At 40.4% G+C, this 13,312-nt stretch overlaps 3 protein-coding genes across 3 annotated transcripts; 2 read left to right on the top strand and 1 right to left on the bottom strand.

Annotated features, from left to right (window-relative positions):
* Positions 1-864: 864 nt before the first annotated feature.
* Positions 865-2,870, top strand: atp6v0e1 (ATPase H+ transporting V0 subunit e1). The gene is made up of 4 exons (XM_084550161.1): positions 865-1,149; positions 1,691-1,738; positions 2,267-2,390; positions 2,507-2,870. Exons 1-3 carry the CDS (start codon positions 1,046-1,048, stop codon positions 2,358-2,360), a joined length of 246 nt encoding a protein of 81 aa, XP_084406287.1. The 5' UTR covers positions 865-1,045; the 3' UTR covers positions 2,361-2,390; positions 2,507-2,870.
* Positions 2,871-3,251: 381 nt separating this feature from the next.
* LOC311492261 (vesicle transport protein SEC20-like) lies at positions 3,252-7,541 on the top strand. The gene is made up of 6 exons (XM_084550496.1): positions 3,252-3,336; positions 4,002-4,094; positions 4,194-4,285; positions 4,430-4,531; positions 4,694-4,812; positions 5,807-7,541. The coding sequence occupies exons 1-6, from the start codon at positions 3,256-3,258 to the stop codon at positions 6,001-6,003; spliced, it is 684 nt and encodes a 227-aa protein (XP_084406622.1). The 5' UTR covers positions 3,252-3,255; the 3' UTR covers positions 6,004-7,541.
* Positions 7,542-8,950: 1,409 nt separating this feature from the next.
* nkx2.5 (NK2 homeobox 5) lies at positions 8,951-10,358 on the bottom strand (the record flags this gene model as incomplete). Its single annotated transcript, XM_084550494.1, has 2 exons — positions 8,951-9,567; positions 9,977-10,358. 2 exons carry the CDS (start codon positions 10,356-10,358, stop codon positions 8,951-8,953), a joined length of 999 nt encoding a protein of 332 aa, XP_084406620.1.
* Positions 10,359-13,312: the final 2,954 nt, after the last annotated feature.

Here is a 13,312-nt window from a genome sequence, read left to right as displayed (position 1 = left end):
TGAAGAAAGACACATAAGGTCCATGTCATGGCCTGCAAATAGTCCGGATCTCAATCCAACTGAAAATCTGTGGTGGAAGTTGAAGAAAATAGTCCATGACAAGGCTCCAACCTGCAAAGCTGATCTGGCAACAACAGCAATCAGAGAAAGTTGGAGCCAGATCGATGAAGAGTACTGTTTGTCACTCATTAAGTCCATGCCTCAGAGACTGCAAGCTGTTATAAAAGCCAGAGGTGGTGCAACAAAGTACAAGTGGTGTGTTGAAGTGTTCTTTTGTTTGTTTGTTTTTCATAATTAATAATTTTTTCCTCAGAATTGAGTGATTCCATATTTTTTTTTCTCCCTCTGCTTGGTCTAAAAAAATAACTGTTACTGATTTCTTGATTTCTTTTAGTGTTTCTTAAAGCCAGAAAGTTGCCATTTGAAATTACTTTAGTTTTGTGTCATGTCTGTGATCTGCTTTTTTTCTACAAAATTAAACAACTGAATGAACATCCTCCAAGACTGGTGATTACATAAGTTTTGCCAGGGGTTGTATTGGTGTAACTTTACACAATGCACAGTAGGTGTCACACAATTACCTGAAAAAAAAAAATAGTTTACTTAGCTTTGCTGGTCCTGGCAGTGAAGAATTTGCACAAACTGCTTATGTTACTTATTGAAGATCCTCAGAATAAAAAGTGCATATAATCAACAACCTGTTTAGTTCATGGATATGTGAGGGTTTAAATTCATCTGCAGCTTTGTATAAAAAAATATTTGCAGTATATGTTGTATACAGTCAGCTAATCTAATATATACTGCTAATTGTATTACTGCTGTTGCTTACTCATTCATTAATAATATGCTTTCCATCGGTCCATTAGCACTAGCAGCACTCACTCACTTTACTTCCTCTCCAGTGAGAAGTCATGTGATGCGTGCTGCCTGCGTTGTGTCATCGACTGGCTCGTATATGTGTGTGTGCGGCAGCTGAACTCGTACTAAAGTTGCAACAAGTTAAAAGTTTCTACTTCTGAGGTATTGTTTCGACAACACCTGCACCATGGCGGAAATGAGCTTTGTGATCTCCATCTCAGTGATGACCCTGTTCTGGGGCATCGTTGGAGGAGTCGTACCTTGGTTTATCCCCAAAGGACCAAACAGAGGGTGAGTTTGTTAGCTTCGCTGTAGCCTTCAGCTGGCTAACAGTAGCTAAGTTAACGATCATGTTTTGTGCTCTCTTGTCTCTTTACCCTCTTTATTTATCCAGGAAGTTGTAGAAAGTCAATGGAAAAGTTTGTTTAGACGAGTTTTAGCGTAATTAAACTGATTAAATGAGTTTAAACATTGTTATGCTAACGTTACTGGGTTGCGAAGTAAAAGTTGGTGTTAGCTAGCTGAAGCTAACGTTACATCCCCTAGTTTCCCTTCTACCTGAAGCTTTATTCTCTTTAACATTTATTTAAGTTATTTGCAATACATCTGAAATAGATTTTAGTTTTGTATTTAGATATTAAACTCCAACATAAATACACTCCATCCCTGGAAAATGTGCGAAACCTGTTGCTACTTCCTTTTATTTGCCTGTTTGTCACTCGCATCACGAGATCAGCCTGCGCGTTGTTTTAAAACCATGTATTCAGTCTTTAATGGTTAAGTACAACATTTATAGACGTTGTCTCCTTTTTTTTTTTTTCTTCCCACACAGAGTGATCGTTGTAATGCTGGTGTTAACTGCAGTCTGCTGCTATCTCTTGTAAGTATTATCAGCTTACACCAAGGTTTCTGTTTCTCACGTACATCCACATTTACAACCATATTTGACCAAAATACTGGAGGCTCAGGAAGAATCAGGTCTGGGATGTACATTTTTGAAATGGAGAACATTTCCACAAGTGGGCACTCGTTTTTTTTTATTGCAGAGGCTGGAGATTGATGCAGATGGTATTCAGTTGTTCCTCCTTTTTTAATTCCACACTAATTCATTGCCATCACAATAAAACAATGCTTGTGGGGAGTGTATTAGTCCTCTGATCAATTATTTATATTCACAATTTGGCGTGCATCTGGTGTTATGTTACATGTCAGTGGGCAAAAGAGGGCAGTAGAGACAAAGTAGTGTTGCAGCTAAGTGAGGTTATTTCCCAAAGGCCTCTACTTTGAGATTATGTTGAGCAAACCTAACAACTGGATACAGTTTCATGCAAAATGTTGGAGTAGATTCAGAAATTAAGTGTTTTTAAGTAAAAACTCATGTGATCTTAATGTCTTCTACGTCCGTCAGCTGGTTAATAGCGATTCTGGCCCAGCTGAACCCACTACTTGGGCCTGCGCTGTCCAATGACACCATCTGGTACCTGTTCCATCACTGGCCTTAATCCGTCCTCCCAGCACTCTGAACATTGCAGGTAAACTCCTCCTGAAAACTAGAAACAATACATCCTCATTTGATCGGCCATCTTTTATCATCAGCTAGATTCTGCTCATACATTTTTCTAATTTATTGTGTTCCTTGTTCCCACAGTTTCTCTCAACAGCAGAGGACCCGACAGTGCTGCATACCAATGGATGTTTGCTACCGCAGAGATCATTCCTCCTGCTTTGCCTTAAAACTCAGATCCCTGCATGATTGCTGAGAGACGCCCACACTGGTGCCTTGTACAAAATGATTCCCAAAGGACTAAGAGATATCACCAGAAGTGCTTTACTTTAAATTAAAGCAACCTTTATTTGTTGATGTGGTTTATATATTATGTGACGAATGGTATTGTTAATATGACTGCTGTATGATTAAATAGTTGTTGTGTCGTGTGTTTGACTTCATCTTTGTGTCTGTTTGTTTGTGATGATGTAATCTGTTTAATAGTTATTAAATTAATATTAAGTTCCTTTGGCTCATAACTTTTTTTTTATTTTCGTTCATTTATGAATTATAATGGTAATTAATGACATTTAGATGTGCTTCTCTTTTACATGTAAGAAATGTGTGCATTTTATTTTTACTATATTTCCTTAAATAGGCTTTTATTTTGAAAGCTCTTTTTCATCTTCGCGCAATTTGTTTCATTTCAGAGCATTTAGGTAACGCGTATTTATTTATGTTTTCCTTTTTTAGGTTGTTTTTGTATAAATTACGTTATTGAAGTCATTTTTTTCATTAAATAACATTTTTATTCATTATTATTATTATTATAAAACGTCTCAGTGACGGACGGACGGGAATCCAGAACAGACTTCCTGCTTCCCGTAGCTCGAGCCAACTACGTTGGCAACATGGCGTCCACCGATGTCCACGTCCGAATATGCGAGCAAGAAATACTCAAATATGACTTGGAAATCAAGGCTCTCATCCAGGTGCGAATCTTAATGTGGTAAGAGTACTTCGTGCGGCTTTAGGACAAGCTGGTGTTTGAGCTTGTCACGCAAAGAATCCACGTTTGTGCCTGATAGCTTGTGTGCTACGTCAAGTGTTTCTAGTAGAAACCGGTGAAACACTGCGGCAGTTGGAGCCTCAAGAGATGAGCTGCCGGTGCCGGTGCAGTATACGTACTTTAACCTTTCACTTTAGTCCGACTCGACTGATTAATAGGCGACAAGCTGTAATAATTATACGAAAGTAGAATTTAAAAACCGTAATTAATCACGCTACATGAAGCTTGACTGTAATGAAATTGAACCATAGCCAGATTTCTGCAATATGACAAACTAGTTAAACCACCTTTTAGCAGCTCGTCTCCCCTTATTATTGTATTTTCTAATCTAAGTATATTTAAAAAAGTATTTGTAATATTATTAATTATATATTTATTTATTTATTCAGTAGTAATTAAATCATATTTTCCATTTTCACCTGTTTTTATTTTTGTAAAAATGTAAAAAAAATGAAACTATTTCGAGTTTGATTCAGACGCTTAGACACTATAATCCTAGTCTAGAGATGCTACTGTCAGAGAACTGATTGTCTTCAACATTGATACCAAAAAAAACTGGAGAAGATTTGTGTTTCTCTGTTTCACCAGGATATCACCGAGTGCCAAGGTCCTCAAAGCAAGCTGACGGAATTAAATACAGATGTGAAGAAGAGTTTCCACAACCTCAGGTCACGGATTGAGGTGAGAAATGTTACTCTGGGATGTCTTTGTGAACGCCACTTGAATCTCATTTGTTAGCATGATGCATATAAGGTGAATGTTGTTCTGCCTCCGTGTCAGGACTTGGAGCAGATGGCGATGGAACAGGACAAAATGTCGGACAAACAAGCTTTGATGAGCCAGGTAGAGGGACACAAGAAACAGATGCGCAGGTAATGTCTCTGTTAGTTTAGATGGTGAATATTTATAGGTGTGTCCTCGTGTCTGTGTTAATGTTGCTGGAAAAATCTGTGGGGGAAATGAATGAGACATTTAAAGATGCATAAAAATGTCAATTTTTTTTCTGTATTTTGCAGTAACCAGACAACCTGGAGAAAAGCCAACCTGGCAACCAAAATGTCTATCGATAATATGGAAAAGCAGGCGCTTCTTAGTGGAGCCAGTGATCTTAGGCAGAGGTGAGATGACAGTGTGTGCCAGTTTTTCCAGAGAGTCTTGTCATCTTGTAGTGTCACGTTCAGAAGAATACACTGATTCCGCGTCTTTCTAGTCCTCTTGCATGATTTATCTAATTTGCACGAGGACGTTTATAGAGGAATGTCTTATTTCGTTCGTATCAGGAAGATGACCAAAGAGGACCTGACCCAGACGACCAGCGACATCACAGAAAATCTTATGAACATCAGCCGGATGATGGCCCAGCAGGTTCAGCAGAGTGAGGAGACCGTAACGTCTCTAGGTAAGTGAAGGAAACACGATTATATCAGCTTCTAAATACTTGAAATATGCCATATGATGTAGTTTTGTTGAATATTAGAGACAGTCCACTCCCTAGACACTTCTTGTATCTGTGTCATGAGTGTTTGGCCACTTGCTCTGACCTTTAGGAAATGGCGGTAGGAGAAAATTCTGTATAATAAAGTGTGTTTAGATGTTTTTGGTGGCACCTGTGGTTAAAAGTGGTCTTTTCAGCAGTTTTTAGACTCACCTCTCAGAGATAAAATATTGTTGGTTTGAACTGGTGAGTCATGGGACTAGGAATGTGTAGGAATGTCACCACAAATACACAGTTTGTTGTACACTATGAAATATATAATGTCGTCAATAGCTCATCAGCTCAGTTAGTGCAGATTCTCATGTGTCGTCTTTGTGTTAGAGCGTCTTTTGGAAGCCGCTCCTGTGCTACTGAGACCAACTTAACTTTGATTTACGGTGTTGAATGCAGCCTGTCTAAAATTAATAACCATTTACATTCTCCTGCCAAAACATTAGGTATACAAGTGAAAGCATATGAATATAACAGTCCTGCACTAAATGCCCTTCATGACTGTTATAATGTTCAGTTTATGTTGAAACAGAATCAGAAAGGCGGTAATTCAACTGGATGATCATTTTGGAGGATCTAGTTTGTGGTGCCGTTAAACTGGATTGAATTAAACACTGAAGTGTTTCTGTTATGGGTTGTCAGATAATAGAAATGTATGTCGTTACAAGTCAATAGTACTAGAAACCACACCCTTCGAAATGAAAACCGGTCGCCGATTCAACAACTCCTTTAAACAAATGTTGCATACCTCAACCTTAAGATTTAGTGCAGGGCTGTTACATTAGAAGGCACTCCTTTTGACTGGTGTACGTATAATGAACTGGAAAGTGGGTGTATATTAATGATGTGTGTAACCCCATCCCCAAAGCGCTTTGTTGCTGAAAACCGTTTTCTCTCCTGTTTAAAGCAACCTCCTCGAGAACAGTCCAGGAGACAAATGAGGAGTTTAAGACCATGACGGGGACCATTCAGCTCGGGAGAAAACTCATCACCAAGTACAACCGCAGGGAGCTCACTGACAAACTGCTCATCTTCCTGGCCTTGGCTCTCTTCCTCGCCACTGTTCTCTACATCCTCAAGAAGAGACTTTTCCCCTTCCTGTAGACCAGGTACTTTTTTTTTTCGAGGAGCTCTCCCATAACCACATACTGTACTTTCCACAGCCAGCTCAAATGATTTAAACAACTCTGAATGCTGCGTATCATCTTACACACATTACACACGAGCGTCTGCTCAGTGGAATGCGGACTGCTCACTTGAATGAATTGTGATGCTGCTGAGAGTGAAATATTGTCCACGAAGAGCAAGATAAACCTCCACGCCTGTAGCTCCACACAGTGTTTAATTTACTGAGAAGTTTTTTAACTCATCATGCTAAAGGATAATTTATGAAGAGGATGTAGGTGATGCAATATGTGGTGTCCGAAGCTCGTCTTTAGTCGAGAGCAGTTAATTTAACAGTTTTTCTAAAGAGCAAAAACAAAACAGCAAATCAAAAATAGTACTGAAAATAATGTAAGGAATATCTGATCATTACGCAGGAGAGTCATTTTTCCTTTCAGTTCAACAAGCTTTAATTGCCTGTCTGTTATTAAATAGCATTATAGTTGCATACAATAATATTAATTACTGTTATTCAGTGTCAGTATAAAATAACACCAAGCTAAGGACATGCATTTTGAAAAGAGACTGTGGAGCAGAGTCCTATATTCCCCTCAAGTGGTTGTTTTAATCTAAATATTTTTTTTTAAATCACTCTATAATCACATAATCACTGTGTAAATGATGTGCAAACATTTTGTGTAAATTCTGTTTATAGCAATGCACTATACATTTATTGTAAAGTATAATTTATATCTGCTTAATAATGACTTTGAAATAGAATATTGAATTTCTTTTTAATTTTACTATGATTCAGGCCTAAATGCACTCTCAGTTTTAGCTTTTAGCCTCGCTAGCTGGACAGTACCGGTACTTCGCATCCAACTGCACTGGCATACAAGCCAGAAAGAAAAAAAAAAACACTTTATTAGGTGTGAGAGTCAGCACGCTCTGCCTCCATCTATGCGAGACTGCAGCAGAGCAGAAAAGCTCAGAAAAGTAGCAGCAGCAGCAGCACTGTTCACGCTGGCAGACATAGAGCAGCATGCATCCCTGCCTTTCTTCAGATAAGACCCGGAAAAGCAGATTATTCCGACCCGTTTCCCTCTCCCTCTCCCTCTCCAGCGCGGGCGGAGGGCGGGGGGGGGTGATATTTTTAGGTTTGTGTGGCGCTGTTATCTGACGTTGCCTTTTCAACACCACGGAGGAGAGTGTGGCCAGAGAAGCTACATGACCTTGCCACCCATTCTGCAATTGCCCGGCGTTGCTTATGTTGTTTCTCACATGTAAATGTCAGTGTTGATTATTAATAAACACAAAGGCTTCTTGCTCGGTGTTTAAAATGTGTCTCCAAAGTGCATTTGTGGAGTGTGTATCGTTTGAAATTAAGATGGCAGAGTATGTGTGGAGAGACACGAGAGATGCCTGAGCATCTCTTACTCGTGTAAAGTGGCGGCGGTTGGGCACAGCCGGTTTCTAGCCTGTTCGTATAACTGCGCACTTAGACAAAGCCCCTGCCTCTCTGTCGAGCAAATTGGACGATTCTCGCATTTAGCGCCGAGATACTGTCAATCAGGTGTTTTGGGTTCGTGTCTGGACAAGTGGACTGAGGTCTCGGGAGCACACACGGCACCGTACTGGATGTGTAAACACGAGACGGCGAGGCCACATTCATGTAGTACATTATGGAGCTTTGTTGGGGGTTATTTAACTTTAAACACAGAATTAAGTTTTAATACTGAAAGCCGGTTCAGGTAAACTAAGTCCGGTCAAAAATTTAAATGAACCAGTAATGGCTTAGCAAAGCAGAAAAGGTTTTTGGAAAGATAATCTCCCAGTGTTTGAGTCCCGGTGATGGTTAAGTAACTTGGATAAGGTCCCGCATTAAATGTGTCCCAGAGAAAAAGGTTCATAACTTTTTGTATCAGTTTTCTTTACAACAGTTTAAATCGATCTAAAAAAAATAAAATAAACTTAAAATACAGAATTTAAGAATCCATTTCAGCTTCATAAGCATTAACAGTGGTCAAGGTCATGGCTAACGGCCACCTCTGTCCCAGCCACATTTAAACACGCGCCTAGAGAGTACATGTGACTGACAGCGGGGCTGTAAAAAGTGTAAACTTTTTACAACCTTTTAACCTTGTTTAAGCATATTGAAGGAAGCCCCCTAATAGCCACTTGAACATTTTAACCAGACACAAGCCATGAGAGGGTTGTACAGAAGATGGGCTTTTTTTTTTTTTTATGTGGCTCTATAACAGTTCAGTCAGTGTGTGTGACCCAGAGGCATGATACATCACATTAGATTTATAGCGTGGGCTTCATGTTTTTCTAATATAGCTTTTTAATGTTTTTTTTTATACATAGCCACAAGTAAACTGGGCACAATAAGGTTGTATTCATACATGACAAATAAATTCTATTGTTGATAGTATTGATGGTTTTTTAATAATAATAATAATAATAATAGCCTTAATAAAATTTGATTTTCATACCTTCAATTCTTCTATTTGTATTGTCACCCACCAAAAATTACTTGTTTTCAAAGTAAAAATATATTTAACAATCCACAACATTTTTTTTTTATTATTTTTTGATTCATTTAAAATATATAAATATATATATATAACTTGTGGTTGCAGTTAGTTTTTTTTTTTATTATTAATAATATAATTATTGCTCATGTTACATGTGCGCTGAAAATATAAAGAAACTTCGGGCTATTCGTTCAAAAACTGGTGCTGACAACAAAAACAAACAAACAAAATAAGAGAGTCATTAAATATAAGAGAAGTTACACAAACTCTGCATTGTCTTTGGACACGTTTAAAAAAAAAAAATGCATGCAGTTGTAAAATAATCCCGTTAAAGCGAAATAGAAATTTGCCTCATTTTCTTTTTTCTTTCTTTTTTTTTTTTTTTTTTTTTTGTCTGTCCGTCGTTTCGTTTACCATGTCCTAATACCGTGTAAGGAAGACACCCCATTACTGGAAGGAAATGTGTTCTGGACATTATTCAGGTCTCCTACTCCAAAGTTCATGTAATTCCCGCTGTTTGAAGATCCCTGCATAGTCTGCATTGTGGCTGCGGGGTAATTGCATGCATAGTTTGTGTTGCAGCCGGGGTTGGTGTAGTTGCTGAAAGAGGGATAGTTGTTATAAGTGAAATGGTTGATGTGACCCATGCTGTAGGAGGGGTTGTAGGTGGCAGCGTCCGCCGCCAGACAGGGCTTCCCATCCCGCACCAGCACCGGCACCGACACCCTCCTGGGCGGCGGCAGGGACACCATCTCCAGGCTCTGGTCCTGCCTCTGCCGCTTGCACTTGTACCTCCGGTTCTGGAACCAGATCTTCACCTGGGTCGGGGTGAGTTTGAGCACCCCGGCCAGGTGGTCTCTCTCCGGGGCGGACAGGTATCTCTGCTGCTTGAAGCGACGCTCCAGCTCGTACACCTGCGCCTGAGAGAAGAGGACCCGCGGCTTCCTGCGTCTCCGGGGCTTGGGTCGTTCCGGGTCTTCGGCCTTTATGTCCTCGACAGGCTCGGCCGGAACACTAAACTCCTCTGCTTGAACCAAACACAATGAATCATAATTAAATAAATAAATAAGTCAATAACACGTATTAATACTTACTACAAAATATATTTTTAGTACTTTTTTTTACAACTCTTGAGCATAATAAAATTATGCAGTATTTACTGTGCGCTTTGGAAAATATGGCACCATTTACGCACTTTTATTATTGACTTTGCTTTATTTCAGAAATTCTGTCACCCCTACCAACCCAACTTTCAAATTTTCTTAAATAAGAAGTAAAAACAAAATCAAGTCCAGTAGAAATCAGCTTCTTATAATTGTTCGTTTTTGTTCCACGGAGTTGTTTTTGGAGAATCCGTTGCGTTTTGCACAAATCAGAGCACACACACGAATGTAGGCCTATTTTTTTTTCCACAGGCCTCCCTCTCATCCACTCACCTTTTCTTCGTTTCCCCTCAAACGCGTCTGATTTCCCGTCCTTATCTAGATCCATGTCTATGAGGGATTTGCCGTAAAAGGCAGAAGCAAAGCTGAGTGCATTATTGCCTCTGCTGGCTTTGGACTCGTGGGTGTCCTCTCCAAACAGAGAGGCGGCGGCGGCGGCGGCGGCGGACGACGACATATCCCGGAGAGGCTCCTGCTTCAGGCGGGCCAGCATGCAGGAAGAAGAGGAGGAGGAGGAGGAGGATGTCGGCGCGGTGCAGCAGTCCATGCGAGAAGTAACGTCCAGAGAAGACACCATAACGTCATGACTCTGCTCCAGGTTTAATATATCCTTTACAGAGAAGGGAGTGGTGGACGTGCTGGGGCTGGGAAACATTGCCAGGAACTTAAAAAAAAAAAAAAAAAAAAAACTATTAAACTGTCATATGGAGGCAAGAAAAAAGAAATCAACAAACCCTTTTCCTTCCTGGTGGTATTTACTGGATTTAAGTATTAGTTTGGTATACCAGACTGATCTTGAGTGAAGTGTGCATTTTGAATGTCAACTTTGAATGTCTCCTAACTTTTTTCTTGGCCTCTCTCTCCTCTCTGTGACGCAGGGAGGAGGAGGGAGAGGGGAACCAGTGGCCACTACTCCCATTAATGACGTAAAGTCATGTCTGGTACGTGTAAGGCCTGTAGGTGCGACCAGATCTACAGACTTACAACCTCAACCAGATCAGTCTCATTCTAAAGCAAATCAGATACTTCAATCAGCAACGTTTCTTCTTCCTGGTGTATGACATATATTTTATTATTCTTTAGTTTTAGATAGCATTGACTTGTGTAGTTTATAAATGAAGTGAAACTGACTTGTTGGATAGTTTTTAGTATTGCACTTAGTCATTACGCACAATGCAAACATGCATTTCAAGTCCAAGCATTTCGATGCATTTCGATGCTTGGACTCGATTTAGATGTTTATACGCGTCTTCAAGTACCAAGAGAGAAATCTCTTATCTAACCCTGTGCACATCAGATGCGTCTTAACAGCGAGTAAGGAGCCGAACTCGCAGTATTTAGCGCGGTGAGAAGAATTAACAGGGAGTTAATGTGTCTGATAAGTCAGGTCCCCGGGGGGAAACAGATCAGACAAGCGCCAGGAAAGACGGGAGCAGACAACAGGTTAGGTCCCTGAACACGGAACCTGAAACCATGAGTGACACACTCTGCCGCTGTCTGCCTCCGAGAGATTCTGGAGCCGCTGTCTGCCTTATCGGGACGTGATAACAGATGACAACGAATCCGCGCGCACACACATACGCGCTCCCACCCACGCTGCAGGCCAGGTTATCCTGAAGAAGTGTCATGCGTGACACTTTTGTCTCAGGCAATAAAATAGTCTCAATTAATAGGGCTAAGGGGTTTCATTGCGTTTACGGCGAGTTTCTTTGCGTTTATACCTTTTGGGCATTTTTGTGCTCTACATTCCAATACTGTGAAATTCAGATGTACCAACGTGTAGCACGCATACAGGTAATCCAATTAAGCCTACAATTAGCTATTTGTACTTTAACAATAATAATATATATGCATGGTTCCATTGGCCATCAGTAAAATAGAGTCAACTGCGCGTAATGACGCATAACCTCTCTGCGTTTCCCCTCGCACCGTTGGCACTAAACCTGCTATTAATGCCTGTGGAGACGGTCACAGGAGACAGACAGTATTATCGTTTGTTTTATCTTCAGCGTTTAGCGCAGCCACGGGGTAAATGGGTCCCCCTGTCTCCGACCCAGCGATTGTGTTTATAGTTTTAAAGACTATTTGTGCGCCTCGCGAGCTGATGAATGGCCGTAAAATCTTTCTCGGGCGCAGTGAGAATCAACACTGGCCCGACTCTCGCTGTAATAATTGGCGAAATAAAGTAAACGCTCGTCTAGGAAACACAAGACATGGGAAAATGCTTTCACCATGATTGATTTCCTCTACCGCTGCGCAGTTTGAGTGTAGTCTTTCACCAGTTTTCTGTCATTAATTGCAAAAGGAAATTCAGAGAAACGAGCCACGCAGGCTACTGATGGACTACAACTAAAATTAAATGCAGTCGTCAGTTCAACTGGATATTAACTTATTGTGTCAACTGTAAATTGGACATGACAGGTCTGGCATGTGTTTCACATCCCTAATGCTTCGTCCTGCAGCAGCCCTGCGGTCCCCTTTGACCTGTCTTTCTGCAGCACATCTCCAACTCAGATAAAGCTTCAGATAAGGCTGCTTAAAAACTTCCGCTGCACGAACATGTGGGTATTTTGAGGGTTGCGTGTTGGAGGGAGCTTCTCCCGAGTGAATGTGTGTGGGTGTGGGGGTGTGGGGGTGTGTGTGTGTGTGTGTGTGTGTGAGAGAGAGAGAGAGAGAGAGAGAGAGACGTAAATTAAGTTGTTTGTGTCTTGCCTAAGCGTTCCTGGTGGCGCACGACGCCATGGGCTTGTAGTCATGTCTTGGAGGCCTTTGGGTGATTTAGATCCACTAACTGTTTGATAATTAGACCGATTAGGAGAGAACGGGCTCGTTAGGACATAATCCGGCTAAGAATGACATAGCATGCCTTTTACACTTTCCCCACAAACTCATTGTTCAAAATCTCAGAGCCCTGAAGCAGACCCGCCAGTATCGCAGTTCATGGATTTAAATTTGTGCATGTGCGAAAGCAAGTTGTTAAACTTAGAGGCTACTAAAAGTGAAGAATGCTCTCATGTTGATTTATGGATGTTTGGGCTGCATGTCAACATGTGGCTGTATGCCATTATGTAATCCTGATTCGCATAGTAACTAATCTGTCAGACAAATATATAGCCTGACCAAAACAAATAAAATCAAGTTTCTGGAAACGTTCCATGTTCACTTGGTCCCTCAAAATTTCACAAAAGTATAACGTCTGAGAACACATAGTTACATATAATATACCTTAAGCCCTTGGTTTATGTTTGAGGAACTCAATTGAAAGCGATGAATCTTAATGGACCAATAATAAAAAAAGCAATTTACTAAAAACACTGTAAAATAGTTCAGTATCTAAAATATATTTTAATATTAAAACTACACACATAAACAGGAGCATGTTGATAGATTTATACTTTACAATATGCACACAGTGTATTACACAAATACAGTATAATTGTGAAAACAATAGTTTCTTCCCCAGAGCTGCGGCTGCTTTAGATCAGTTCAAGAAACTCTGCCTGACCACAACCACATCAACAGTCTACATGCTGCTGCTGTGTAAATAACTTGTACTGGATGACAAGTCGCACAACACCGTACATAATATCTGTATATTCCATAGTCAGA

Source organism: Chelon labrosus, assembly GCF_963514085.1.
Source record: "Chelon labrosus genome assembly, chromosome: 8".
In the NCBI taxonomy this organism is placed as follows: domain Eukaryota; kingdom Metazoa; phylum Chordata; class Actinopteri; order Mugiliformes; family Mugilidae; genus Chelon; species Chelon labrosus.
The sequence above is the reverse complement of the archived record's forward strand: the minus strand, read 5'-3'. Positions and strand labels throughout refer to the sequence as shown.

Excerpts from the sequence above, each read along its gene's own strand:
- atp6v0e1 (XM_084550161.1), top strand. The coding sequence starts at position 1,046 with ATGGCGGAAATGAGCTTTGTGATCTCCATCTCAGTGATGACCCTGTTC. Across the intron at positions 1,150-1,690 it reads CCCAAAGGACCAAACAGAGG|AGTGATCGTTGTAATGCTGG; the intron begins GTGAGTTTGTTA and ends CTTCCCACACAG. Across the intron at positions 1,739-2,266 it reads GCAGTCTGCTGCTATCTCTT|CTGGTTAATAGCGATTCTGG; the intron begins GTAAGTATTATC and ends TACGTCCGTCAG.
- LOC311492261 (XM_084550496.1), top strand. The coding sequence starts at position 3,256 with ATGGCGTCCACCGATGTCCACGTCCGAATATGCGAGCAAGAAATACTC. Across the intron at positions 4,286-4,429 it reads CACAAGAAACAGATGCGCAG|TAACCAGACAACCTGGAGAA; the intron begins GTAATGTCTCTG and ends TGTATTTTGCAG. Across the intron at positions 4,813-5,806 it reads GGAGACCGTAACGTCTCTAG|CAACCTCCTCGAGAACAGTC; the intron begins GTAAGTGAAGGA and ends TCCTGTTTAAAG.